General features: G+C 51.5%; 1 protein-coding gene across 3 annotated transcripts in view; it reads right to left on the bottom strand.

Annotated features, from left to right (window-relative positions):
- Nucleotides 1–737: 737 nt before the first annotated feature.
- CTNNBIP1 (catenin beta interacting protein 1) overlaps nt 738–27,642 on the bottom strand; it is a 53,095-nt gene continuing 26,190 nt past the window's right edge. For 2 of the 3 annotated variants that reach the window (XM_081226074.1, XM_081226073.1), the window contains 3 exons: nt 19,666–19,784; nt 18,990–19,098; nt 738–3,201 (listed from right to left, as the gene is read on the bottom strand). In XM_081226074.1, coding sequence (XP_081082200.1) covers nt 3,143–3,201; nt 18,990–19,098; nt 19,666–19,761 — 264 coding nt within the window. In that variant the 5' untranslated portion in view covers nt 19,762–19,784 and the 3' untranslated portion in view covers nt 738–3,142. The remainder of the gene's footprint in view (nt 3,202–18,989; nt 19,099–19,665; nt 19,785–27,642) is intronic. The other variant, XM_081226075.1, reaches the window with a different exon arrangement.

Genomic DNA, 27,642 nt, shown 5'->3' with positions numbered 1-27,642 from the left:
AGCCCTTTCTGAGATGTTTCAGAGGGGACTCACACATCTGGCTACTACATGGGCTGCCAGACAACCTCCAACACCTCTCCCAACCCTAAGATTTAATTTTGTCCATTGTGTCATCAGTCCCCATGTTCTATAAACCTCATAGCACTCAGCACCCAGTGAAACTCTTTGCAAAGGAAATAGAAGCATTGAGTCCATGTAAGCAGAAAAAAATAATAAAGACCTAAAATGGGACGATGAAGGGTGGAAATGAAAAATTCTAGAAAATGCTTCCAAAGCAAATTCCTCAAGCAGAAATGACTTTAGCTTCCGAACCTGAATATACAGCCGAACAGCAACGGATCTTCTGTTTCTGGGACAATGGATGGGACGGATACTCTGTTTGGACTTTTGTTACAAGCATTCTAAGACCACTGCCATCATACAGGATGTTGGGGTGTCTAGGATAGATGGGGTGCTCAGTGCCTGCTTAAGAGCATGGAGAGGGGAGGCCACCTCTGAGGATTACTGACCTCAGCCCAACTAGGACAATACTGGGAACCTCCAGGTCACAAAGGGGGCTCACCCTTCCTACAGACGTGTCAGCTGGGGTGGGTAGATCTGGGAATTCTCTCAAACCCCCAGCTCCACTCCAGGTCATAGACAATTCAACTAGCAAACATGGTGTTTTCGCCCCTCGTTGGGGAGGGTGGGCCCCAGCAGCAGAGTCACGTGATGCGGGGAAATCAGCTCACGAGCCAAACTATTAAAAATCTTTATTGTTAATTATTTTCTTCAACAGAAATATTTTTAGTTGAAATACGAAGCCACAGCAACATTTCCACTTTTCTTCTGCAGAAGATGAGACAGACCAGGGCCATCGCAGTTACAAGAGGGAGGCCCATGACCCTGACAAGGACAGACCGGGGCAGGAACACACCATCAGCCAGGACGCGGACCCTTGACGGGAGCTACAGGTACAAGGAGAGGCGCCAGCCGGCAACACTGGCAATGACAGCTGATCACAGATGTTACAACCTGGGTGGTGGGGAGAGACTGAACAAAACTCACCTTTCCCCAGGGGCTCAGCTGGAGCTGCAGGCCACTGAGCTGGGAACGAGTACAGACACACATGTGTGCGTACATGCACTGCCCCTCCTGGAGGAAGATGTTCTCAGGCCCCTGCTGGGGGCCACACAGTCCTCGTCCCCTGGGGATCAACGGCCTTTTCAGACTAATGGCCAGCTAACCAGGGCGGGGGCCCGTGTGTGTAGGAGGATGGGGTGTCCAGGTCGTGTCAAGTCCTCCGCTGGGGCAAGGCTCAGAGGAAGCTCAGAGCACAGTGTGAACGGCCACGGGGCCATGGGGCTCCCGGGGGCTGGGGCCCGGGACACGCTGGCGTTCAGCTCCCTTGCTCCACGACAGTCCCAAGCCCTGAGAAGGGGGAAGTTTGGCTCTGAGCGTCTTCTCCTGGCTCTGGGTACCTGGGGTGAGAAGGAGGCCTCAGCCATCTACTACCTCCAGGATGGGGGTGGGAGGTCGCGGTGGGGGCATGGGGAGGCTTCCCCTCCCCAAGCCCGCATCTTCCTCCAACTCCCCACCCAGATTCCACTCCTGCGAGAGATGCAGGGAGTAGGACAGGCCGCCTCCAGGGGGAGGAGGGCAGGTGGGAAGACTTGGGGCTCCTGCAGCCCTTCAAAGACCACTGCTCTGCAATGTCTTTCTGAGGGCGGGGTTGAGGGCCAGCCTGGTGGGACCCGCTCATTGAAGACCCAGCCAGCGGTCCCAGTGGGCACTTCATAAATAATGACACTGTCCCTTCCAGGCTGCCGTGGAGAGAGACCCTTCTGAAGGCAGTGCGGTGAAGGGCACAGCCTCGGATGAGAGAGCTCCCAGGGCTGGTCAGGACCCACTGCGCTGGCAGCACACACCTCGGGAGGAGGCTGGGGGAGGTGGGAGGGTGCGTTTCGCGCCAAAGGCCTCCTGGCCCTTGTGAGCCAAGCTGGGGCCTTTGTGTGGGTTCTGGGCTCTCGGGCAGAGATCTCTGCTATGTTTTGGGGTCTCTGAGCTGGGAGCAGCTCCTGCCCCTTACAAGAGGAGGCCTCCCGATGAGGCCTCAGGAAGTAGAATATGGAGGGAATGGCTCAGCGCGGGCAGGCTGGAGAGGCCCGGATGACGCGTGTGAGCGATTCCATTCTCACCAAGGGATGCTGGCTGGTTGCCAACTCATGAAGTGATGTGTGTAAATCCTGGCTAATGGTCACCTCTAAGCTCTGGGCTGCTCGTTCAGGACAACACAAACCTCCTTGGGGCCCTGTTTTCCAGCTGTGGGCCCTGCTTGGCGTCCTAGGGGTCCCCTTGCTAATGGAGCCTGGTGTGGTCATTAAAGCAAAAGCACTCTCTAGGTGGACCCCCGGGCTGGAGAGGGCCTGCACGCAGCAGGGGGGTGGGCAGCCCATGGCAACAGGAGTCATGGGTGAGCCAATGGGAAACCAAACACACATATCGAAAGCCAATCAAATGCAAACACAAACAAAAACACGTCAAAGCAGCAGCAGCAAGCTCTTTGTGTAATAAATATTGCAAAGCGCACTTGGTTTCTTTCTTTCTTTCTTTCTTTTTTCAAGTCAAATATAACAACCAACGTCCCAAACCCTGTTTTCAACATTCAAAAGAGAGGAGCTGTTGCCATCAGCAGAACACCTGCAGCCAATCAAAGAAAAAAAACCGTTTCCCATTAGCCAGCCAATCAAAATCCTTTTCCAGTTTAAGCAGCCAATCGGACCTCTTCACGTTCCTAAAAAGTGACCGAAATAAAGCACCAGAGCTCGGAGAGCTTCCTGAGAAGCCATACACCGAGGCGCAATTAAAAAAAAAAAAAAAAAAAGGAAGAGTCAGAAATAAAAATAAAAAGGTTTGCGTTGGTCGAGATTTAAAAATAAAAAGGTTTCTTCCCGCAGCCAATCATGAGTCCGTCCCTTTAAGCCAATCGTAACTGCACCACTGGTGTCTCCCTCGAGGATTCTGAGTGGCCGTGGGGCGGGGCGGGGCGGGATGGGGTGGGGGGGTCGGGATAGGGAAGGTGACCCTCTGCCACTCGGCCGGTGAGGTCCACACAGATCTCCTGGCCTTTGCCAGCCTCCAGGGTATTCCAAGGGGGTTGCAGCTACTGCCTCCGGTCCTCCGTCTCCGACCTGGAAAACGCCATCACCACATCCTCTGCACCTGCAGACCAGGGCGAAAGAATTGCTGCTGGATGGTCCTCTGGCCCTGGGCTGCAACCTGGGACAAGGCGAGGAGGCTGCGGCCCCCGATGCAGTGTCAGTCCACTGTAGCGGGGTGCTTTCCGAGAACAAAGTGCTTCTGGGGAAGCCCACCTCCCCTCTGGGCCTGGGCCTCCCCTACAGCCGGCCAGGGTAGGCCAGCAACCCTGCTGCACGGCTGTGGGCTGCAGGCTGCAGGGGTGAGGCTCAGAGGCTTGCTCAAGGCTACACGGTGAAGAGGTGAGCATGCCGAGAACACAGGCTGCTGTCCTGGAGCAGGGCTCTGCTTGTGACCCTTGCTCCAATGTCACTAAAGCTGGGGGCCCTTGGGAACCTCTCTCTTCCTTCTTAAGACTCCTGTTTTGATCCCTTTGGAGGATCTTGCTCATAATTCCTAACAGGCAGTCCTCTTTGCCCAAATCCAACACCTGCTCAGGGGAGCGCAGCCAGGCCCATTTCCAGCCCGTGGTCGGCCCGGCTCCCATGGACAGATAATGGCCATAATCTTTTTGTTGTTATTCTTAATGGTGGATTTGAGGATTCTGGTCCAGGCACTCATGAAATCACTTCCTTTGTCTTGTTTTCCATAAGACAGGCTCTGACATGCAGCCAGAAAAGGCAGGAAGGAGGAGGGAAAGAGCCTGAAATGCTGACCTGCCTCCCCCACCTGAAGCTGCTGGGCAGGAAGGACTGAGTGGCAGACCCTGCAGGGCAGGTGAGGTGACCTGCAGGTCCCACCCCACCTCCTGGGCCCAGACCCTGCCTGGGCCCAGCCACTTTCTCCCCTCCCCCCCCCCTTTTTTTTTTGGCTGCACAGCATGTGGGATCTTAGTTCCCCGACCAGGGATCAAACCCGTGCCCCCTGCAGTGGAAACGCAGAGTCTTAACCACTGGACCACCAGGGAAGTCCCACTCTCCCCTTTTTCTAAAGGATGGTTCTTGGTGGCACCCTGAACGTGAAGTAACAGTCAGTTGCCCATGGCCTTTTAGACAAACTTCTCTTCTGTTCTGCTGGAGGAATTCTTCCCGGGGAGGGGAGGATCAGAGCAGCAGAAACAGGAAAGGCCACTGAGGGGGGCGCAGGCAGCCGGGCGTGGTGGAGCTGCTGACATGTGAAACGGAGTCAGGGAGAGGGCAGGATTCCACCACGGCCGGCCCCCACCCCGGGGCGTGGGGTCGGCCACCTCCGTCCACGCTACAGGGAGTCACCCCTTCCCACTGGCAGCCTCGTCCTGACCTCCTTCCTAACTGCCCTGCCACATGGAGGAGGCATGCAGCCACGGGTGCTGTAGAAGGAGGGCCCGTCCACAAGGATGTAACATTACAGACGCGTCCTTCGGTTTGGCAGCAGAGGGCCAAGGTGCTACCCAGGGGAGTAACCCTGCCACACATGCCCCATCTGCCTTGATGGGGTTCTGCTGTTACCAGCACAACCTCTACTCCTGCAAAGGGGGACGAGCTTCCAGAAAGGACCTCAAATCGTCCGACTCTCGGGATTGGGCTCCTTTGCTTGGGAAGCCCTACCAATCCTTCCCCTGTCGTCCCGGGAACATTCTGTTCTCGCCTCAGTCCTCGGACCACGCAGTATCACTGCAGGCAGAATTTTCCTAGCAACCACAGAATCCAAGGTTACATCATACCCTGCACGGCAGCTGAGCTGGTTACCTAACAGATGCCGGCTTTTCCCGAGTTCCGCCTCTCCAGCTCGCTGAGCAGGAGGGGGCTGGAGAGAGACCACGAAAGGGGACTTGTGAGCAAAAGATGCAATGAACACGGACAGCCCACTCACTTCTTTCCTTGCCTGTCTTGTGGGCTTTCTCAAAGGGACCTTGGGCCTCTGTGCTGAGCTGCAGGCACAGAAATAGCACCGGCTGCCCCAGGAGGGAAGAGTGAGTCTGCAGAGGGAATGGCCACTGGCTCCTTGGAGGAGCCCAGACTCAGGGGCTGCCCAGTGCCTGTAGCTGGGCTACACCCTGAGAGGTGGAGAAAGAAGTCACCTCCTCAAGGTCATGCAGGGACGCCAACAACTATTTAGCAAGATACCTGAGGCAGTGCTGCAACACCAGCTGGTGGCCCCCATCCCTGGCTGGGGTGGGGAAGGCTAGGAATCTGCAGCTCCCATTTATAGAGCCTCCCACTCTGCTGCTAGCTGGGTGCGGAAAGGGCCCACAGAGCTGCTGCCCATCCGTACTCTGTTCTGTTCCTAAAGGACTTGCTGTTTCCCAGGCCTCACCACCAGGGATCTGCTTTCCTCTGGGGCCCAAGAGGGGGGCAGGCTCTTCCAGAGCATTGTCTGACCTGTCCTTATCACTGGCTGGCCTGGTACTCATCACTCAACAAGGGCCTGACCAGAGCCCCACAGGCCTCCCGGCGAGGATGCTGCCCTTCCCTTTCCTCTTTTCCACGGAACTTGGGCCACTTACCTAACAGGGAGGGTGAGCTGCTTAGTTAGTTATTAAGATTCAAGCTCTTAGAGCTTGAGAGCCAGGAGGGGTCTCCAAGGTTAACCCTCATGGTCCCTCCTTCTCCCTTAAAGGCTAGGATGTGGGGGCTCCCTCAGATGCTCTCACTGTCCTGGAAACGCAGGGCTCACAACAGGAAGATGCTACCAGGAAGCCAGCAGGCCGAGCCCACTGCCTCTGCGCCGTCAGCTAGGTTTACTATCCCGTTTCACCGACAAGGCTGGTCCACCCCACTGGTACCTCTGCTGACGCTGTCTGGACTTGGGTTCAGAGTTTGTCCTTTCTGTTTGTCCTTTCCCACCAGATGCCGTGAGCACAGGGGGGAAGATGATCAGTCTCTCCTGTTCCACACTCTCTGACCCATTAAAAGATAAAGAAAGCCCAAACCGGATGAAGACATCGCAAGGAAAGAGAACTACAGACCAGTGTCTCTTATGAATATAGATATTCATAATACCTGTGATATGCAAAAATACTCACAAAATACTAGCAAACGGAATACATCAACATATAAAAAGGATTATATACTCTGATCAAGTGACATTTATCCCAGGAATGCAAGGTTGGCTTAATATCCAAAAATCAGTTAATGTAATATATCCTATCAATAGAAAAAAGGACAAAAACCATATAATCATCTGAATAGACATAGAAAACACATCTGGCAAAATTCAATACCCCTTCATGATAAAAACACCCAACACACTAGGAATAAAAGGGAACTTCCTCCATCTGATAAAGGGCATTTACTAAAAACCCACAGTTATTATCATACTTAATGGTGAAAGATTGAAAGCTCTCCCCGTTCAAGATTAGGAACAAGAAAACAAGGTCCACTCTCACCATTTCTATTCAATACTGTGTTGAAGGTTCTATCCAGGGCAATTTGGCAAGAAAAAGAAATAAAAGGCATCCAAATTGGAAAGAAGTATTGATAAAACTGTATTTGTAGATGACATGGATCTTACATATAGAAAATCCTAAGGAAGCCACTAAAAGACTTTTAGAACCAATAAACAAGTTAAAGTTGCAGGATATAAGGTCAATGTACAAAAATCATTTGTATTTCTATAAACTAGAAATGAATAATCTGAAAATGACACTAAGAAAACAATTTCATTTACAGTAGCAGCAAAAATAATAAAATACTTAGGAATAAATTTAACAAATGAAGTATGAAATTTGTACTCTAAAAAGAACGAAACATCAATGTCTAAAACATCGCTGAACAAAATTCAACAATTTCTTTCAAATCCCCGCTGCCTTTCTTGCAGAAATTGACAACCTGCTCCTAAAATTCATATGGAAACGCAAAGGATCCAGAATAGCCAAAACAATCTTGAGAAAAAAGAACAAGAAAAAAGACCCACGCTTCTGAATTTCAAAACTTACTACAAAGCTGTAGTAAACAAGTTTGGGTGGAATTGGCATAGATCAGTGGAATAGAATTGAGAAGCTGGAAATAAACCCTCCCATTTATGGTCAATTAAGTTTTGACAAAGGTGCCGAGGGTTCAATGGGAAAGAACTGAACAAATGGTGCTGGGACAACTAGATATACTCACATGTAAAAGATGAAATTGAACCCTTACCTTGCACCATATACAAAAATTAACTCAAAATGGAGGAATGACCTAAATATAAGAGCTTAAGTTATGAAACTCTTAGAAGAAAACACAGGAGTAAATCTTCATAGTCTTGGGTTAGGAAATGGTTTCTTAGATATGACACCCAAAGCACCATCAACAAAAGAAAAAAAGAAATAAATTGGGCTTTATCAAAGTTAAAAGGCTTTTTTCTTTTTTTCCCAATTTGGCCACACCACATGTGGGATCTTAGTTCCCCGACCAGGGATCAAACCCGCACCCCCTTAATTGGAAGCACGGAGTCTTAACCACTGGACTGCCAGGGAAGCCCCCAAAGTTAAAAGCTTTTATGCCTAAAAAAACACTATCAAAAAAATTGAAAAGACAACCTACAGAATGGGAGAAATATCTGCAAATCATACATCTGGTAAGGGACTCCTATCTAGAATATATAAATAACACAACTCAATAATAATAAAAAGTCAAACAACTCGATTTTTCAAATGGGCAAAGAACTCGAATAGACATTTCTCCAGAAAAGATACATGAATGGTCAACAAGGGCATGCAAAGACGCTCAACATCATCAGTCATTATGGAAATGCAAATCAAAACCACACTGAGACACCACTTCATACCTAATGGACAGCTGGAATCAGAAAGACAGACAATAACAAGCATTAGCAAGGATGTGGAGAAATTTGAACCCTCAGACTTTGCTGGTGGAATGTCAAATGGTGCAGCCCCAAGCCTGCTCCATCTGCAGCCTTCCCCATCTCAGCCGATGGCACCTCCATCCCCTGGTTGCTCAGGTCAAAAACCCTGGGGTCTTCCTGATTCCCTCTCTCACACACACACTCTACGTATAACACATCAGCAAATCCTGCTGACTATACTTTTAAAATGTATCCTGAATACATGACCATTTCCCCTAATACCACCCTGGTCCAAGCCACCACTACCCCTCTCACTAGCCTCCTGTACCCTCTTTTCCTGGATCTCCCCTCTCTGGACCCCAAGGGTCCATTCTCCACATAGCAGTCAGAAGGAAGTTCTTAAAAGTATGAGTCAGGGGGCTTCCCTGGTGGCGCAGTGGTTGAGAGTCCGCCTGCCGATGCAGGGGACACGGGTTCGTGCCCCGGTCTGGGAAGATCCCACATGCCGCGGAGCAGCTGGGCCCGAGAGCCATGGCCGCTGAGCCTGCGCGTCCGGAGCCTGTGCTCCGCAATGGGAGGGACCACAGCAGTGAGAGGCCCGCGTACCGCAAAAAAAAAAAAAAGGAGTCAGATCCTGCCACTCCTTTGCTCAAAACTCTCCAAAGGTGGTTTATTCTAAGATTTCTCATCATACTCAAGGGAAACTCCAAACTCTACACCGTGGCTTCAAGACCCACCACGATCTGGCCTCTCACTGGCTTTTCACCCCTTTTTATATGCCTCGTCCCACCCCTCACTCCGCTCCAGCCGCATGGGCTCCTGGCTGTCCTTCGGGCACAGGAACGTGCAACCCAGGACCTTTGCACCTGCGGTTTCCTTTGCCTCAATGCTCTTCCCCCCAAGTCCATCTCACGGCTCTCACACTTCATGCCAGTCTGTGTAAAATCACCTCCCCAGGCCCTCCCTGACCACAGTGTCTAACATAGTGATACAGGATGAATCGCTATAGATGAGGAGCCTGAAGCTCAGAGAGATGAAGCGACTCGGTGAATCAGAGGCAGAGGGAGGGCCCGACGCAGGCTCCGAAGACCAGGCTACACTACACGTTCTGTCATTTTCTATTAGGAAAAGGAAGTAAGGGTCCTGCTCCAGTTACCCTGAGCACTGAGGCTGCTCAGGCCTCCTGGCAGAGACTGCAGTAATCCATCTGCTCCCATCAGAATGGAACCAAGACCCAGGATTTATAAAGCAACACCAGAGCAGCCCTGGGGTATCTTGGAGAAAATTCAACATGGAATCCAGAAGGCCCACCTGGGAGGAGCCCAGACACCCACCCCCTGCCCCCACCTACTGTTCTGCCAGGTGCCCCCCTAGTCCCATGGCTCCCCTGCCACGGGGAGCAGGGCCAAGGCGCTGGCGAGGGCACAGCTCTCTGAACCAGGGCAGGGCACCGAGGGGGCCATCCCACCCCACGGCCCGTGCCAGCTCTGCCCCTTTAATGGAGTCCAGTCAAGTGACTGGGGAGAGAAAAATGACAAATATTCAGGAGCTTAGAAAAGGGAGGCTGGCCCCTAGCTGGGGGCGGGAGACAGACAATGGGGTCACTGGTCTGTTTGCAAGCTCAGGATGAATTCACACCAGCAGAATCACAAGCCCAGCCCAGGCTCCACACACCAGCACCACCCTCAGCCCACGTCCCGCTCACCGAAGGGAACCAGCATGCTGCCATCGGGAAGCCAGCTCACTACAGGGTGCTGGGGCACAGGGGGCAAGGGAGCAGTATGGTTTGGAGAAAGGCCCAGGAATGAGAAAGAACAGGAAAGAGGAACAGGGAGATGGCTGCAGCCCTAAGGTGATGGACGGAGTAGGGGGACGCCCAGCCTCTATTTCTCAGACCTGGCCGGGGACATCCTAGTGGAGCCCTTTGCCCTTTTCCAGGAAAGGCACAGACCCTGGAGCTCACAGGGAGCTGGGCCCGGTTCCAGGGTGGACGAGGACCACTCCAGACACCACCACCACGCCCTCTCCAGGAGGGACCCTGCGGAGAGAGAGACCAGGCAGCGGAAGGAAGGGATGAGGCCTCCTCGGGCAGCAGGGATGTGCTAACCGTGCTGGTCCAGCCTACAGCCCAGCAAAGCGCCTGGCTGTGGAGGGACAGGCTGCGGAGAGCTCTTCCAGTTCCTGCAAAGTCCAGCCGGGAGGAGGATGCTCACAGGTGGCTGGAGAGAGGCAACAGCCCTGAGAGTAGACCCTCCCCAAGAAACCAGCACAAGGTACAAAAGCCTGGGCCAGCTTCCAAAGCCTGCCAGCCCCAGCGCCCCACAGTTCAGGACACAGCCCGGTACAGATGTCACCAGAGAAAAGGGGGGGACTCCCAGCACCAGCATCAGCCACAGGTGGGGACACCCACGTCACCCGATTCAGGGTCATGGGCTCCTCCAAGGGCGGCAGCCCCCCAGCCTCTCTGAAAGCCTCACGCCCACCCCTGGCCGGAGCTGAGCAGGACTACTCCATTCTGGACTCGGGGATCTCATGACCTCCTGACCTCCTAATGGGCCTAACACCTTCCAGTGAGGGCAAATGACTGGGGCCTGGAAAACTCCGAAATATGACCCTGACACCCCAGAGTCTCCCAATTCCTGCTGGAGGTTATCTCTGGAAGTTAACTCTGGCAAAGTTACCTTTGCATAGGGAGTTAACTTTGGCAAAAGTTCTTCAGAACCGTCCAGGGAACCCGACCTGCCAAGCCCGGGTTATCCACCATGCACACGGCTGACCGGCTGAAGAGGAAACACGGCCACACGCACCAAAGCGTCCAGGGTGATTCCCATTCCCGACGTCTGCCCTTTGTCTGACCACATGATTTTAGGCTTTGGTACTTCCTCTTTGCCCCCTGAGCTCACTATCTTGCTGTGCATACCAACCAGCATCTGCTACTCGGCTACCCACCTACCCGAAAACTGCACGGCTCAGCTACTGGCTCTGGAGAGATGAGCCAGGCAGCGAGGCTCCCGGAAAAACAGGTCCCAGACAGTCCTGCAAGGGCAAAAGTCTCCCCGGGGGTGAGACTCGGGCACCAACCTGGACTAGGTCTCCCCCCAGACCAGCCCAAACCTGCTTGGCGGCATGTGCTGCTTTTAGCAGCCGTGGCCTAGGAGCCCAGGGGTGCTATACAGCTCAGCTCTGCCGCCCAAAGTTCCCAGAGGATGGCATTTACCCAGAGACAGACACTGGTCGCCATGGGGACAGCACCCCGGATCCACCAAGGTCTCAGCAGCCAAGGCAGGCTCCAGGCTTGGTGGCACCTACTGGGCCCAGGTGTGAGGCGGCTCCTGGCAGAGGTCCTGGGCCTCCTGACAGACCAACGAAGGCCTCCCCAGGCTTGGGCTCCCTTGGTGGATCGTGGTACCTGGGCCTGGGTCTGACCCCTGCCTACCCGTGCGACACTGGGCAAGTCCCTGCACATCCACCTCCGTTTCCTCACCTGCAGAACACACGTATCCTGCCCATCTGACTGACCTGGATAATGTCCACAGCATAAAGCATCACAAACAGCATCTTGTGGGGTCACCCCTCAGGGTTCTAGTACACCTGCTCCGCTCTAGTCCCACGTGCCCCAAACCCACCTCACCCCCCCATACCCCACTGAGCCCAGCACACACATCCTACCTCTGGGGCTTTCTAGGGGGGTTCCCTTCCCTCAGGGTCAGTCATACTGAGACCTGCACCCAAAATTCTTTACGTGTCTGCCCTGCTGGGCTGGCAGCTCGAGGCTGGGGACCGTCGCCTGGCATCCAGATCAATGGGCTACTGTGAGCGGGACTGTGCCATCGCTGGCCCAACTGGCCCTTGATGCTTTTCTCCGGGACAGAGGTCTGCCTCTTCTGGGTGTCAGGAGGTGGGGGCGGAGGTGCACAAGGGCTTGGAGGCCCCTGCTGTTAGCTCTACACAGTAGAACCCATCACGCTGGTGAAGGAGGGTCAAGGCGGCCCTTTACCGGCCGGAACCAGAGGCTGAACTGAGCAACCGGCCCTGCTCTTCAGCTCTTTCCCTTTCTTGGGGTTATTTTTTTAAATTCATTTTTATTGGAGTATAGTTGCTTTACAATGTTGTGTTGGTTTCTGCTGTACAGCAAAGTGAATCAGCCCTACGTATACATATCTCCCCTCTTTTCTGGATTTCCTTCCCATTTAGGTCACCGAAGAGTATTGAGTAGAGTTCTCTGTGCTGTACAGCAGGTTCTCATTAGTTACCTATTTAATACATGGTATCAATAGTGTATATATAGTGGCATATATGGTAGCAGTAGTGTATATCCCAATCTCCCAATTCATCCCCCTCGACACGGGGTATTTTTTTTTCTTTTTCTGTGACACAAGTTATCACGTACCAAGTCTTCTGGTTGATTTTTCAGTCGGATTCAATGTATATGAGATTTTTGGGTTCAATTTTATTATTAGTAGGTTACAGGTAATTCTCAGGAAAGTGTTGATTAAAGTTTAAAAAGATTAGCTTCCCATCCCACTGACTGGAATTCTCCCGGGGCCTGACAGTTAATTTCAGTCCAGAGTTGGTTATCAGCTGGAGCCTCTGGGAGAGAAGCCTCAGAGCCTCACGTGAGCAGATGGGGGTCCCGGGACACCGGCAGCTGGTCCGCACAGAGGGGGAGCCTCGGTCTACACAGGAATCTGACAGACCCCACTCTGTGCCAGAGCTGGACCACGGGGAAACGTGAGACTGCGAGCACAGCACGGGCCCTGGCCCCTTGGGGCTCCTGACTTGACGTGATAACCGCTACAGGGAAGGAAAGCGCCACAGGCAGCTCAGGAGTCAGAGGAGGAAAGCGGGCCGACGCTGGAAGGGCAGAGAGGGCGGCAGAGGAAGTGAAAGAGCAGAGGCCAGATGGTGTGGGCAAGGATTCCAGGAAGAATGCTGGCTGTAAAATGGAGATTGTGCCAGCACCCGACTCGAGGGCCGCTGAGAGGCTCAAGTGGGGTGATGAGCAGAGGGGTGAGCTTGCTTGGCCCCTGGAAGAGCCGTGCACTGGGTGGGCCCTCCCCTTGGGCCGCTGGCTCCCTGCTGCGTTGCCCATGACCACAGCTATTTTAACAAGGTTCTCAGTGTAACCCTGAGACCAAATGACCTATTTTAGGCTTGCTGGCAGCGGACCCTGAGCCCGCAGCCTTGGCTTCCGCAGGGGAAAGCCGGAAGAGCCCTGGGACCGCCCAGCTGGCTCAGGCTGGGGACCTTCCCTGGAAAGTCTCTTCGAGAAAGAGTGTGATCAGACGGAGGCTGGAACAGGCCTGGGGAGCCAGCGTGCCAGCACCGCAGCTCCAGGGCCAGGAAGAGGGGAAGAGAAAGGACGAGGGCTTCCTTAACAAAATGGGCCACATCAAGACAGGGTCCCTCCAGCCGTGGGACAGCTGGACAAGGGTCTATATGAAGCATGACTCGAGGATGGTAGTTCTGCAGGCGACTGACCACGAGGAGGCCTTTGCCAAGTGCACCAGGGGCCTGGAACTGGCACTCGCTGCATCCGTCCCGGGTGTGGTGCTGGGGCAGGGAGAGACCTGGAGCTCAAACAGAACCAGCACGTTCAAAGGCACCTGGAGGTGAAAGGCCCAGAAAAAGAAGGCAGCAGGAAACCCTTCCAATTTTCTCAGGCCCTCCTGGAATACCATGCTAACTGCCTACAGCACACCTGCTCCTCTGGTAAAACACTGTCCTGCTTAAAAATGCACATGGCCTGTAAGCCACTCCTAGACGGTCTTTGTTTACCACACCCTGGACCCACATGACCCGTTCTATGACCTTGAGCATCTTACTCAACCTCTCAGGGCCTGTTTTCTCATCGTGAAAGTGGGCCTGTGACAGTGGCTGCCTCACAGGGCTGTCATGAGGATTCTCTGGGATAACTTTATATGCTACTTGACGCGGAACCTGGCACACAGGAGGAGCTCAATAAATTAAATTAATTATAATTAATAGCAAAAATGAAAAACAAATATCGAGTAGGAAAGGATCAGGGGACTTCCCTGGTGGTGCAGTGGGTAAGACTCCTCACTCCCAATGCAGGGGGCCTGGGTTCGATCCCTGGTTGGGGAACTAGATCCCACGGGCATGCCGCAACTAAGAGTTCGTGCGCCGCAACTAAAGATCCCGCGTGCTGCAACTAAGACCCGGCGCAGCCACAAGAAAAAAAAAAGGTAAAGGATCGGTCAAAAAATGATAGCACAGCCACATGGCTGCATATCATGCGACTGCTAAAATGTTTTCTTGAAAATCGTTTGAGGACATGGTAAATTTATCATAAGTAAAAAAATGGATGTTAAAATGGATATTACGTTTACACTGTATGGTCTCAACTCTGTAATGAAAATACATGCATTTAAAAAAAAATCTGCTGGGAAATTAATGCAAGGGAATAGTGATTCTAGCTACATGATAGGAGTCAATCCTCTAAGCTTTTCTGCTGTTTGTCTTTCCCAATGACTTTCCACAATGACTATGCATTCTTTTATAGCCAGGAAAAACGATCGACATATGTTATGGAGAGAATAGCACTGACAACAAGAAAGGCACGAACTCAGCATTCTGTTGAGCCTGCTTTGGAAGCTACAGCTCTCCGCCCCCGAGCCTACAGCTGGGGCTTCTCAGCAAGGCGACCTTCTCAGAGAAGCAATGACTGCCTTTGGTTCAAAGTCAGTCCAGCGAGGATGTCGGGTCTGCTCGGCCACCCTGGGGACCAGGAGACAAGCGCTCCATGTTCCTGCCTTTCGGGGGGGACTATGGGCTCCCAGACCCAGAGCCTGGTCCATTCATTCACCCAAGAATATGCTGGCGCCCTGGGGGGCCCAGCCCCACAAATACAAAGAGGGAAGCCACAAGGGGCTCAGAGTTGGTCAAGAGATGGACCAGGAGACAGTGTGGGGAGTAGCAGGGCCGAGGTACACGTGTGTGGTGGGGATCACAGGAAGGCCTGGCCCTGCCTGTGGGAGGCAGGGGAGGGGGTGGGCTCAGGGCTGGGCTCCTGGCAGCCGAGAGGCAAATGCAGGGACGGAAAGGCGTGAACGCACGAGGCCTGAGATGGGAGGTGAAAGCCATTCACTGTGGCTGTTTGTGGAGCATGAGGTCCTGGTGTCGGGTGGGCAGGGGTCCTGCTCATCACGCTAAGGGGTTTGGATTTTATCCTCAAGGCAGTAGAGAGCCACTGAAAGATTTTAAGTCGGGAAGAGACCCACTGATGTAGCCTTCGATACTCACTCTGGGTACAGGGTAGAAAGTGCACGGAGAGGGCAAGATGAGAAGTCAAGGTGCCAGTTAGGGGCTGTTTGTGGTGATCGAGACAAGAATTAACACGGGCTCAGACCAAAATGGGGGTTCAAACCAAGATGGAGAAGACAAAGCAGACATGAGGAGCATTAAGGCGGGAGAATCAAGGGGACTTGGTAACCTCCTAGATACCTGGGGAAGACAGGAGTCAGTGGTTGGTCCCCAGGACACTGGGTTCATGGGTGGCACATCCTCACGACAGAGAATGCAGGCAGGAGCACAGATCCCGGGGCGGGGAGAGGTTACGACCCTGGACCTGCTGAATGTGGGGCGTGTGCGGCCAGACGGCCAGTAGAGAGCGCGCATCAATCTGGGGGTCAGCAGCAGGTCTGGGCTGAGGGGGTGTATTTGGAAGGCGTCGACCAGAGCTCTGCTGGAGTCATGGGAGTGTATGTGACCTCCCAGGGAGAGCGTGTGACACTGAGGAGAGGATAGAATATGGAGAACACCAGCATGACCATGGTGAGGAGAAAGGAGGTGCTGGGGGGGGGGAGGCAGTGAGCAGAGAGAGGCAGAAAATGGGGGAGGGGGAGGGGGGTCTCATGGAAGACAAGGGAGGGAAAGGAGGGCTTCCAGAAGGAGGCTTTCGAGGGTGGTCTTGGAACAGCACAGGCCAGGCAGGTCTACCCACTGTCCAGTGCAGTACTGGGGGGCCTCTGGGGCCCTCTCCTGGAACCATCTGGTGAGGCCCTATGGTGCAGGCCCGTGCACCAGGGTCTCCAGCACCTACCTGGTCCCAGCAGATACTGAACACGTGTTCACCGAGGGAAGAATGGGATGGGGGGCGGCCGGGAGGCGTGGGCTGAGGGATGCCCAGCCTGCCGCTCTCCTACCTGGGTCTGGGGAGGGCAAGCAGGGCTCCCGGTACCAGACCCCTCCAGCCCCAGAGGGGAAGCGTGTGCGGGTCCAAGGTGGTGGGCAGGACCCCGGGACGGATGGCCAAGCACTGACCCATTGGTGGGGCGGCCTCAGGCCCTCTACTGAGGGCAGCTGGAACAGCATAGGTCAGAGTTGCGGGAGCCGGCGGAGCAGCGCACAGGCATTTGCTGAGAGGCAGTGCCGCCTAGTGGCAGGAGGCGCTCACACCAGGCTTCTATGGGACGGTCCCACCCATCACCCCGAATGCTCCTAGGCCTTTCTGGGCCTTTTTCATGCTGGGGTCCTGAGCACTGGAAGCAATGATCCAGGGCTCTTGCCACCTGGGTGGCACCTGAGACTCTGACAGCAACATGCCCTGTGGCATCAGCTGAGGTCGGCTCTGCCAACGGGGAAGGTGGGCAGGCTAGAATTTTATCAAAGCCCCATTTGGCCCCACAGCGTGGGCAGAAATGTAGGGTCCTGCTCTCAGGCTTGAACCTCCATAGTGGGAGAGACTGGACTGCTTGCTGTTTCGTTGGCACAAAGAAAATACAGTAAGCCTGTGAGGCTTGTCGCTGGAGGTGACTGTGGGGCGAGGGGCAGGCTGAAGGGCGGCCCAGCAGCAGAGACCCATCTCCCCAGAGGCTCTCACCCGGCTCCAGGTTCACTCCCAGGAGCCTGCTTCCCGGAGACAAGTACCCAAGGCCAGCCTGTCTGTCTGTGGACGCCCCACACCCAGGAGGGCCTGGATTCCAGGGCCACGAAATCACAACCACATGCCCACGGCTCACTCCTGACTGCTCAGCAGTTTCAGGCCAGGTGAGGTCACCGTGACCGCCTTAAAGAACTCAGCAGAGCTCATTTTTATTTTCAGTTGTTGGTTTAGCTGAGCAAGACAAAAAGAGTTCTCTTAAAAACACTTCTTAAAACTTCCCCTTTAAACAACAAGGTCTTACAGTATAGCACAGAGAACTATATTCAATATCCTATGAAAAACCATAATGGAAAAGGATATTTAAAAAAAGAATGTATATATGGGTAAAACTAAATCACTTTGCTGTACAGTAGAAGTTAACACAACATTGTAAATCAACTATACTTCAATTTAAAAAAAGAAAAAGAAAAACAGGAAATCAAAAAACCCATTCAGAATCTAAAAAAAAAACCTTCCCTTATTGTAAAAGAAATATATGCGTAATGTTAAAAAAATTAGTTTTACAAAAAAATGTGTGACTTGGAAAGTCAAAGTCCCTTATGTGGTTCCACCCTCTATCAAAATTTTCTATAAACAACCTGGTAAATATTCTTCCAGCTTCTTTTGCTCTATACACATACATCCGTGCGTGTGTGTATATGGGTGGGGGGTGGGCAGTGTATGTGGTGGTGTTTTCTATACTGACATACAGTTCTATAGCTTCTTTTGATGTTTGTCCCATTAACAGCTTTCTACTTAGAGGCATTCTTACCCCTGCAGCTCAAATTCAGGTTAACCCAGTGACCCAAGACCAGGCTGGGAGAAAAGGTGATGCCCCAGGGACTCAGAAGCCTGAGGGTTTCAAGTGAATGCGGTTGGGGAGCAGGGGAGAGGGACCCACGCTAAAACCCAGATCAGCCCTGGAGGAGAAAAGACCTCTCCCGGAAGAAATATCCCAGGACGGGGTTCGGGGGCAGACTCCCCACCCTGTCTGTATCTCCTCCTCCCCAGCGGTGGCTGACAGCACAGCTGGCGCAGACAGGCTGCGGCACGAGGGTGGCCCGGGCGAGTGGCTGTCCCCGGGAGCTGCTGGGGCCACGGGAACACCCTGTACATTTCTGCTGACTTGGGCGCACAGGCTGGGTCACACCCAGCGTCAGAGCTCGGGAACCGGGCCCTGCGCCAGGGCAGAGCCCTGCGTGTGACATCCAGGAGAACAAGGGCGGCCTCAGGAAAAGCGGTCCCGTGTGCCAGGTCTGCTCACCTCCCTGGCCTCAGGGATCAGCAAACACACCCATCAGCACTCTGCTCCTGGGAGCCCACTCACACCAGACAGGCCACCGGCTGCATGATTCAATGGCCAAGAATTCCAAGCAATTGGAAATTGGTGGTCAGGGTCCTGGGCTACAGGGTCAGGATAAGGCTTCCAGAAAGGGAGAGCCCATTAAGTGCCCAGCAGCTTCCTGTGGCTCCAGGACAGACAAGAGACAAACGCAGCTCTGCAATCGGGCTGCAGGTTTGCATCCTGGGCCCCCCAGCAACTGGCTGCAGTGGCTTATTGCTTCTGAACCCCCGTTTCCTTGCCTGCTAAGTAGAAGTAATACAGCTGGCAGCTCGAGCCTGCTAGACGATAAACACTCGGAATCCCTTGGGCAAACGGAGACCTCCAGGGCCACTGGGGCCACCTTCCTGGGCACAGCCAGGAACACAGCAGCCACCGTGCAGCCCGCACCTAGAGCAGGCCCTTGCACACAAGGGTGGTTTCCTTGTCCCTGAACAGGGTACTGGGGGAGGGGGGGTGCAGGGGGCAGGCAAAGGCTGAAGAAATACAACCACCAGAGCCTCTGCAGCTACGGGGCCCCCAGACACCTCCGTTTCTTCCTCTTCCTCCCCCAGGCCTAGAAAGGGATCCCCCCCCACCGCCATTACCTGATTGGGTCCTTGGCTCCCAGCTGGGGAAGGAGAAGAGACCAGCCTGGAGGCCCTGGAGGCTCTGCAGGCTCCACGTCTAGAAGCTGCCGCCACCCGGGGCTCAGCTCTGTGGGTGAGGGAGCTGCAGCCCCGAAATCTCTCTCTCATGGACCACCCATCTGGAAGGGCTGGAGCTACGCTTTCTAAAGGAACCACAACTTGCTGTCGCTGGCCATGCGGGCCCTCGACTCACCCTGGTCGATGGACTCACCCTGGTCGATGGAGTGCGGGGGCAGCTGGCTGAGCTGGCTGTTGACCACCCCCGCGTAGGTGCGCAGGAACTCCTCCTCGCTGGCCGTCAGCTGCAAGGGCGAGAGGGCTGGGTGAAGGGTGGCCCGCACCCGCTCCCTGGGCCTCTGCTGTTGAGAACTGACCTTTTAGTTCTCCCCTCTGCTCCCACCCCTGAAACTTGGTCCATGGGACCCACAGGCCTTGGCACCGGGATCAGACTGGGGACGGGGATTCCAGCGTAGGGCAGGCCCTGCTTGGGGAGCCCCTCCCTCTCCTGTTGAGAAGGGCCACTGCACATCTGCTGCCCTCTCAGTGGCTGTCCTGACCCCTGGTCACCCCTGGAAGAAAAGACTCCCAGGAAAGGGGAGGAAAGGAAGGTGAGGGCCTTTAGGATCCTCACCCACTTGGCCCAAACTTGGCACAGGGGGTGGGAAGACTACCCCAGCAGGGCCTGCCGAACTGGACATGCTGGTGCCTATGCCCGGGAGGGAGCCTGAATTAGCCACAGTCAAGCCAGAGGCCTGGCATCCCCTTCCCCAGACCACAGCTGCTATAGAAGGTGGTTACAGCCCCTCTGCCCGCCTGCATCAGGCGCCCTCCCTGGGGGGACTGCTGCTCGACGCCCCGAAGGCACTCACGTTGGAGCCCATCTTCCTCAGCATAAGCAGCACTCGGACCTTCTGCTGAATGTACATCTCCTCCGGACTCTTCCCGGGGGCCCCCTCGCGGTTCATCCCCTGGCCAGCTCTAGGGACTCCTGCAGAGTGAGGAGAAGCATGGGGTGGGGCGGTGACAGGACGACACATACCCGCATACCGGCACGAGTTGTCAGGCCGCCCATGCTGCATCAGGGGCTCGTTTCTGAGAGCCCAGAGCAGGTGGCGAGTTGCCCGTTCCTCCCTCATGCCTGCTGGCCCGACAGCCAGACTGAGCAGGGATCTCCCCGGAGCAGGCGCTGGTGGCCAGCCCCCTCTGTGTGTGGAGCTGTCAGGCCCAGGTGGCTGAACTGACCCAGACTTCTGGCCAGCTCTACCTTCCAGCCACCCCTCAGCAAGGCTCCTGCTATGAGCCCAGGAGATGTGCTGCATGAAACCCAAAGTGTCCCCGTCTTTCAAAGCCAGCAACTTCCATGAGGAGCAAAGTGACGTGATCAGAGGCAGCCGGCTGGGGCCTGTAGCTGGAGAAGCCATGGGATCAGTACCCAGCCCCCAAACACCAAGACAGCTCCCTCTGCAAAAGTCCCTGACGAGCTCAAGAGGCTGCCTCCTGGGCTGGGCTCCAAGGAGTCCCTCGATGGGGACGGCGAGCCCGGGGCTGCGGGCACACTCACCCGTCCGGGCTCGCTGCCGCCACCCTCACAAGCCCACCCACCTGTCACAGGGTGGCTCTTGCACGCGGCAGCTGAGTCCAGGTGCAGCAGGGACCCGACCTGCAGAAAGGTCCCAGGAGAGAAGTCCCAGGGTTTCCTCCCTCCAGGAGGAGCTGGGGGGGAGGAAGCCGGGCGTGGAGGGGTTTGGGTTACACACTTGTAACTCCTGGATGAGTCAGAAATAACGCAGCAGCTGGTGGGGGTGGAGCCCTGGCAGCCCTGGTGCCAAGGAGCTGCGCTTGGAGGACCAAGGGAGCCGGGCTTGCGGGCCAAGGACACTCCTCACACCGTCCATCCCTCAGGGGCCAGCAAGCCTTGGACCAGCAGGCTCTCGCTGGTGAAGGGCCGACTCAGAAAGGCGCCAGAGCCCTGGGCAGCAGCCTCCCTGGAGGCTCCTGTCAACCGCTCAGTCCCCAGAAGCTGACAGGGGCTCCGGCCCTAAAAGCCTGCACAATAGGGCAAAATGTGTATTGCGTAGCAACGCAGCTGTGTACTCAATGCAGTGCCGTCTCCTTACAGGGACTTCCTTTCCACCACCAAAGCCCAGGCTCCCGCTTCTACTGTCTGCTACCCTGTCACCTCCTCCTGGTCCAGAAAAGGGTCTAATTAACCACTGGTAACCAGGAAGGAGGGGTGAGCTGCCTGAAGAATGACCTCTGGTGAGAGGCAGCCAGCCGTCCCCTGGGGCCAGGTGCACGAGCACAGCAGACAGCCCTCAGTTCCCAGCACAGCTGAGTGGGGAGGCTCGGTTCTGGGGGATCACTCCTCCTCCTGTCCACCCCGCTCATTTCCTTCCACTCCACCACCCAGTGCAAGTAGCCGGAATGATCTTTTTATTTTTTTAAATTTTTTTTATAAGTTGTTTGTATTTTTTTTATTTTTTGAATTTTATTTACTTTTTTATACAGCAGGTTCTTATTAGTCATCAATTTTATACACATCAGTGTATACATGTCAATCCCAATCGCCCCATTCAGCACACCACCATCCCCACCCCCCTGCGGCTTCCCCCCCTTGGTGTCCGTATGTTTGTTCTCTACATCTGTGTCTCAACTTCTGCCCTGCAAACCGGTTCATTTGTACCATTTTTCTAGGTTCCACATACATGAGTTAATATACGATATTTGTTTTTCTCTTTCTGACTTACTTCACTCTGTTTGACAGTCTCTAGATTCATCCACGTCTCAACAAATGACTCAATTTCGTTCCTTTTTATTGCTGAGTAATATTCCATTGTATATATGTACCACATCTTCTTTATCCATTCGTCTGTCGATGGGCATTTAGGTTGCTTCCATGACCTGGCTATTGTAAATAGTGCTGCAGTGAACATTGGGGTGCATGTGTCTTTTTGAATTACGGTTTTCTCTGGATATATGCCCAGTAGTGGGATTGCTGGCTCATATGGTAATTCTATTTTTAGTTTTTTAAGGAACCTTCATACTGTTCTCCATAGTGGCTGTATCAATTTACATTCCCACCAACAGTGCAAGAGGGTTCCCTTTTCTCCACACTCTCTCCAGCATTTGTTGTTTGTAGATTTTCTGATGACGCCCATCCCAACTGGTGTGAGGTGATACCTCACTGTAGTCTTGATTTGCATTTCTCTAATAATTAGTGATGTTGAGCAGCTTTTCATGTGTTTCTTGGCCATCTGTATGTCTTCTTTGGAGAAATGTCTATTTAGGTCTTCTGCCCATTTTTGGATTGGGTTATTTCTTTAATACTGAGCTGCATGAGCTGTTTATATATTTTGGAGATTAATCCTTTGTCCACTGATTCGTCTGCAAATATTTTCTCCCATTCTGAGGGTTGTCTTTTCGTCTTGTTTATGGTTTCCTTTGCTGTGCAAAAGCTTTGAAGTTTCGTTAGTTCCCATTTGTTTATTTTTGCTTTTATTTCCATTACTCTAGGAGGTGGACCAAAAAAGATCTTGCTGTAATTTATGTCAAGGAGTGTTCTTCCTATGTTTTCCTCTAAGAGTTTTATAGTGTCCAGTCTTACATTTAGGTCTCTAATCCATTTTGAGTTTATTTTTGTGTATGGCGTTAGGGAGTGTTCTAATTTCATTCTTTTACATGTACCTGTCCAGCTTTCCCAGCACCACTTATTGAAGTGACTGTCTTTTCTCCATGGTATATATATCCTTGCCTCCTTTGTCATAGATTAGTTGACCATAGGTGCGTGGGTTTATCTCTGGGCTTTCTATCTTGTTCCATTGATCTATATTTCTGTTTTTGTGCCAGTAGCATATTGTCTTGATTACTGTAGCTTTGTACTATAGTCTGAAGTCAGGGAGTCTGATCCCTCCAGCTCCTTTTTTTTCCCTGAAGACTGCTTTGGCTATTCAGGGTCTTTTGTGTCTCCATACAAATTTTAAGATTTTTTGTTCTAGTTCCGAAAAAATGCCATTGGTAGTTTGATAGGGATTGCACTGAATCTGTAGATTGCTTTGGGTAGTATAGTCATTTTCACAATGTTGATTCTTCCAATCCAAGAACATGGTATATCTCTCCATCTGTTGCTATCATCTTTAATTTATTTCATCAGTGTCTTACAGTTTTCTGCATACAGGTCTTTTGTCTCCCTAGGTAGGTTTATTCCTAGGTATTTTATTCTTTTTGTTGCAATGGTAAATGGGAGTGTATCCTTAATTTCTCTTTCAGATTTTTCATCATAGTGCATAGGAATGCAAGAGATTTCTGTGCATTAATTTTGTATCCTGCAACTTTACCAAATTCATTGATTAGCTCTAGTAGTTTTCTGGTGGCATTTTTAGGATTCTCTATGTATAGTATCATGTCATCTGCAAACAGTGACAGTTTTACTTCTTGTTTTCCAATTTGTATTCCTTTTATTTCTTTTTCTTCTCTGATTGCCGTGGCTAGGACTTCCAAAACTATGTTGAATAATAGTGGTGAGAGTGGACATCCTTGTCTTGTTCCTGATCTTAGAGGAAATGCTTTCAGTATTCACCATTGAGAACAATGTTTGCTGTGGGTTTGTCATACATGGCCTTTATTATGTTGAGGTAGGTTCCCTCTATGCCTACTTTCAGGAGAGTTTTTATCATAAATGGGTGTTGAATTTTGTCAAAAGCTTTTTCTGCATCTATTGAAACGATCATATGGTTTTTATTCTTCAATTTGTTAATATGGTGTATCACATTGATTGATTTGCGTATATTGAAGAATCCTTGCATCCCTGGGATAAATCCCACTTGATCATGGTGTATGATCCTTTTTATGTGTTGTTGGATTCTGTTTGCTAGTATTTTGTTGAGGATTTTTGCATCTGTATTCATCAGTGATATTGGTCTGTAATTTTCTTTGTTTGTAGTATCTTTGTCTGGTTTTGGTATCAGGGTGATGGTGGCCTCATAGAATGAGTTTGGGAGTGCTCCTTCCTCTGCAACTTTTTGGAAGAGTTTGAGAAGGATGGGTGTTAGCTCTTCTCTAAATGTTTGATAGAATTCACCTGTGAAGCCATCTGGCCCTGGACTTCTTTTTGTTGAAAGATTTTTAATCACACTTTCAATTTCATTACTTGTGATTGGTCTGTTCATATTTTCTGTTTCTTCCTGGTTCAGTCTTGGACAGTTATACCTTTCCAAGAATTTGTCTGTTTCTTCCAGGTTGTCCAATTTATTGGCATAGAGTTGCTTGTAGTAGTCTCTTAGGATGCTTTGTATTTCTGCGGTGTCTGTTGTAACTTCTCCTTTTCTATTTCTAATTTTATTGATTTGAGTCCTCTCCCTCTTTTTCTTTTTTTTAAAATAAACTTATTTATTTTATTTATTTATTTTTGGCTATGTTGGGTCTTCGTTGCTGCGCGCAGGCTTTCTCTAGTTGTGGCGAGCGGGGGCTACTCTTTGCTGTGGTGCGCAGGTTTCTCATTGCAGTGGCTTCTCTCGTTGCGGAGCACGGGCTCTAGGTGCCCGGGTTTCAGTAGTTGTGGCATGCAGGCTCAGTAGTTGTGGCTCGTGGGCTCTAGAGCGCAGGCTCAGTAGTTGTGGCACACGGACTTAGTTGCTCTGCAGCATGTGGGATCTTCCCGGAGCAGGGCACAAACCTGTGTCCCCTGCACTGGCTGGCAGATTCTTAACCACTGCGCCACCAGGGAAGCCCCAGGGAAGCCCCCTATTTTTCTTGATGAGTCTGGCTAATAGTTTTGTCAATTTTGTTTATCTTCTCAAAGAACCAGCTTTTAGTTTTATTGATCTTTGCTATTGTTTTCTTTGTTTCTATTTCATTTATTTCTGCTCTGATCTTTATGATTTCTTTCCTTCTGCTAACTTTGGGTTTTGTTTGTTCTTCTTTCTCTAGTTCCTTTAGGTGTAAGGTTAGACTTGAGATTTTTCTTGTTTCTTGAGGTAGGCTTGTATAGCTATAAACTTCCCTCTTAGAACTGCTTTTGCTGCATCCCATAGGTTTTGGATCATCGTGTTTTCATTGTCATTTGTGTCTAGGTATTTTTTGATTTCCTCTTTGATTTCTTCAGTGATCTCTTGGTTATTTAGTAACGTATTGTTTAGCCTCCATGTGTTTGTAATTTTTTCCCTGTAATTCATTTCTAATCTCATAGCATTGTGGTCAGAAAAGATGCTTGATATGATTTCAATTTTCTTAAATTTACTGAGGCTTGATTTGTGACCCAAGATGTGATCTATCCTGGAGAATGTTCTATGCGCACTTGAGAAGAAAGTGTAATCTGATGTTTTTGGATGGAATGTCCTATAAATATCAATTAAATCTATCTGGTGTATTGTGTCATTTGAAGCTTCTGTTTCCTTATTTATTTTCATTTTGGATGATCTGTACATTGGTGTAAGTGAGGTGTTAAAGTCCCCCACTATTATTGTGTTACTGTTGATTTTCTCTTTTATAGCTGTTAGCAGTTGCCTTATGTATTGAGGTGCTCCTATGTTGGGTGCATATATATTTACAATTGTTATATCTTCTTCTTGGATTGATCCCTTGATCATCATGTAGTGTCCTTCCTTGTCTCTTGTAAGATTCTTTATTTTAAAGTCTATTTTATCTGATATGAGTATTGCTACTCCAGCTTTCTTTGGATTTCCATGTGCATGGAATATCTTTTTCCATCCCCTCACTTTCAGTCTGTATGTGTCCCTAGGTCTGAAGTGGGTCTCTTGTCGGCAGCATATAGATGGGTCTTGTTTTTGTATCCATTCAGCAAGCCTCTGTCTTTTGGTTGGAGCATTTAATCCATTCACGTTTAAGGTAATTATTGATATGTATGTTCCTATGACCACTGTCTTAATTGTTTTGGGTCTGTTTTTGTAGGTCCTTTTCTTCTCTTGTGTTTCCCACTTAGAGAAGTTCCTTTTAGCATTTGTTGTAGAGCTGGTTTGGTGGTGCTGAATTCTCTCAGCTTTTGCTTGTCTGTAAAGCTTTTGATTTCTCCATTGAAACTGAATGAGATCCTTGCCGGGTAGAGTAATCTTGGTTGTAGGTTCTTCCCTTTCGTCACTTTAAGTATATCATGACACCCCCTTCTGGCTTGTAGAGTTTCTGCTGAGAAGTCAGCTGTTAACCTTATGGGAGTTCCCTTGTATGTTATTTGTCGTTTTTCCCTTGCTGCTTTCAGTAGTTTTTCTTTGTCTTTAATTTTTGACAATTTGATTACTATGTGCCTCAGCGTGTTTCTCCTTGGGTTTATCCTGTATGGGACTCGTTGCGCTTCCTGGACTTGGGTGGCTATTTCCTTTCCCATGTTAGGGAAGTTTTTGACTATAATCTCTTGAAATATTTTCTCTGGTCCTTTCTCTCTGTCTTCTCCTTCTGGGACCCCTATAATGCGAATGTTGTTGCTTTTAGTGTTGTGCCAGAGGTCTCTTAGGTTGTCTTCATTTCTTTTCATTCTTCTTTCTTTATTCTGTTCCGCAGCAGTGAATTCCACCATTCTGTCCTCCAGGTCACTTATCCACTCTTCTGCCTCAGTTATTCTGTTATTGATTCCTTCTAGTGTAGTTTTCATTTCAGTTACTGTATTGTTCATCTCTGTTTATTTGTTCTTTAATTCTTCTAGGTCTTTGTTAAACATTTCTTGCATCTTCTCGATCTTTGCCTCCATTCTTTTTCCGAGGTCCTGGATCATCTTCACTATCATTATTCTGAATTCTTTTTCTGGAAGGTTGCCTATCTCCACTTCATTAAGTTGTTTTTCTGGGGTTTTATCTTGTTTCTTCATCTGGTACATAGCCCTCTGCCTTTTCATCTTGTCTTTCTGTGAATGTGGTTTTTGTTCCACAGGCTGCAGGATTGTAGTTCTTCTTGCTTCTGCTGTCTGCCCTCTGGTGGATGAGGCTACCTAACCGCAATGATCTTTTTAAAAGCCAGACGGATGACATTTCTCCCCACTCCAAACTACTCCAGGATACGCTTCACGCCCTTGCCAGGATCCCACATGGCCAGCCCTGCCTCTTGCTCCCACTCCTCCCCTCTGTCTCGCTGGCCCTTCGTCTGTTTCTAGGACCTGCCAACAAGCTCCTCCCCAGCAGCCTTTGCACTGGGGTCCCCAGGCTGGAACTGGCTTCTTTTCCGCTCGCTTAGATGCCATCCTGGTGAGCCTTTCCTGACTGCATGACCGAAGCAGGTCATGTGCCCCACCCAGGCCCTCTTGGACACACGGTCCCATCACATCCCAGTTTCTTTTTCTTTTGGTTTTTTTTAGGCCGCACCATGCGGCACGCGGATCTTCGTTCCCCGACCAGGGACTGAACCCGTGCCCCCTGCATTGGGAGCATGGAATCTTAACCACTGGACCACCAGGGAAGTCCCTCGTCCGCTTCCTAGAGCACCTGCCGGGGTGCTCGCTCACTGTCTTCCTGCACCTGCTGGAGGGCCGGGGCCGGGGCCATGGCTGCTTCGCTTGCCCCGTCTGGCCGCAGCCCTGGCCCAGTTGGCTGAAGAGAGAACCCAGACAGCCTGTGGGGTCTGGACTTCCACCCCCTACCATCTCCACCTCACTTACGGTCAAATGCAACTCCCTAATCCAGTCTCCATAACCAAATTTAACTTTTCCAAAGACTCTCGTTCCTGAGTATTTTGTGTGCCTTGGGCTGTCGTGTTCTCCGAGGTCATCTGAAATGCTCCATGAAGCCTTCAAATTGGGAATTAGGGCTTCCAGGGGTAAAAGTCTTCTGATTCTGTCTCGTGTCCAAGGGCTAATGGTCAGTTGGCCCTCTCCTTGTGGAAGACAAGGGACTGGCCACTAGGTGTCG

The sequence above is a fragment of the Mesoplodon bidens genome, assembly GCF_964165515.1.
Source record: "Mesoplodon bidens genome assembly, chromosome: 2".
Lineage (NCBI taxonomy): Eukaryota > Metazoa > Chordata > Mammalia > Artiodactyla > Ziphiidae > Mesoplodon > Mesoplodon bidens.
The sequence above is the reverse complement of the archived record's forward strand: the minus strand, read 5'-3'. Positions and strand labels throughout refer to the sequence as shown.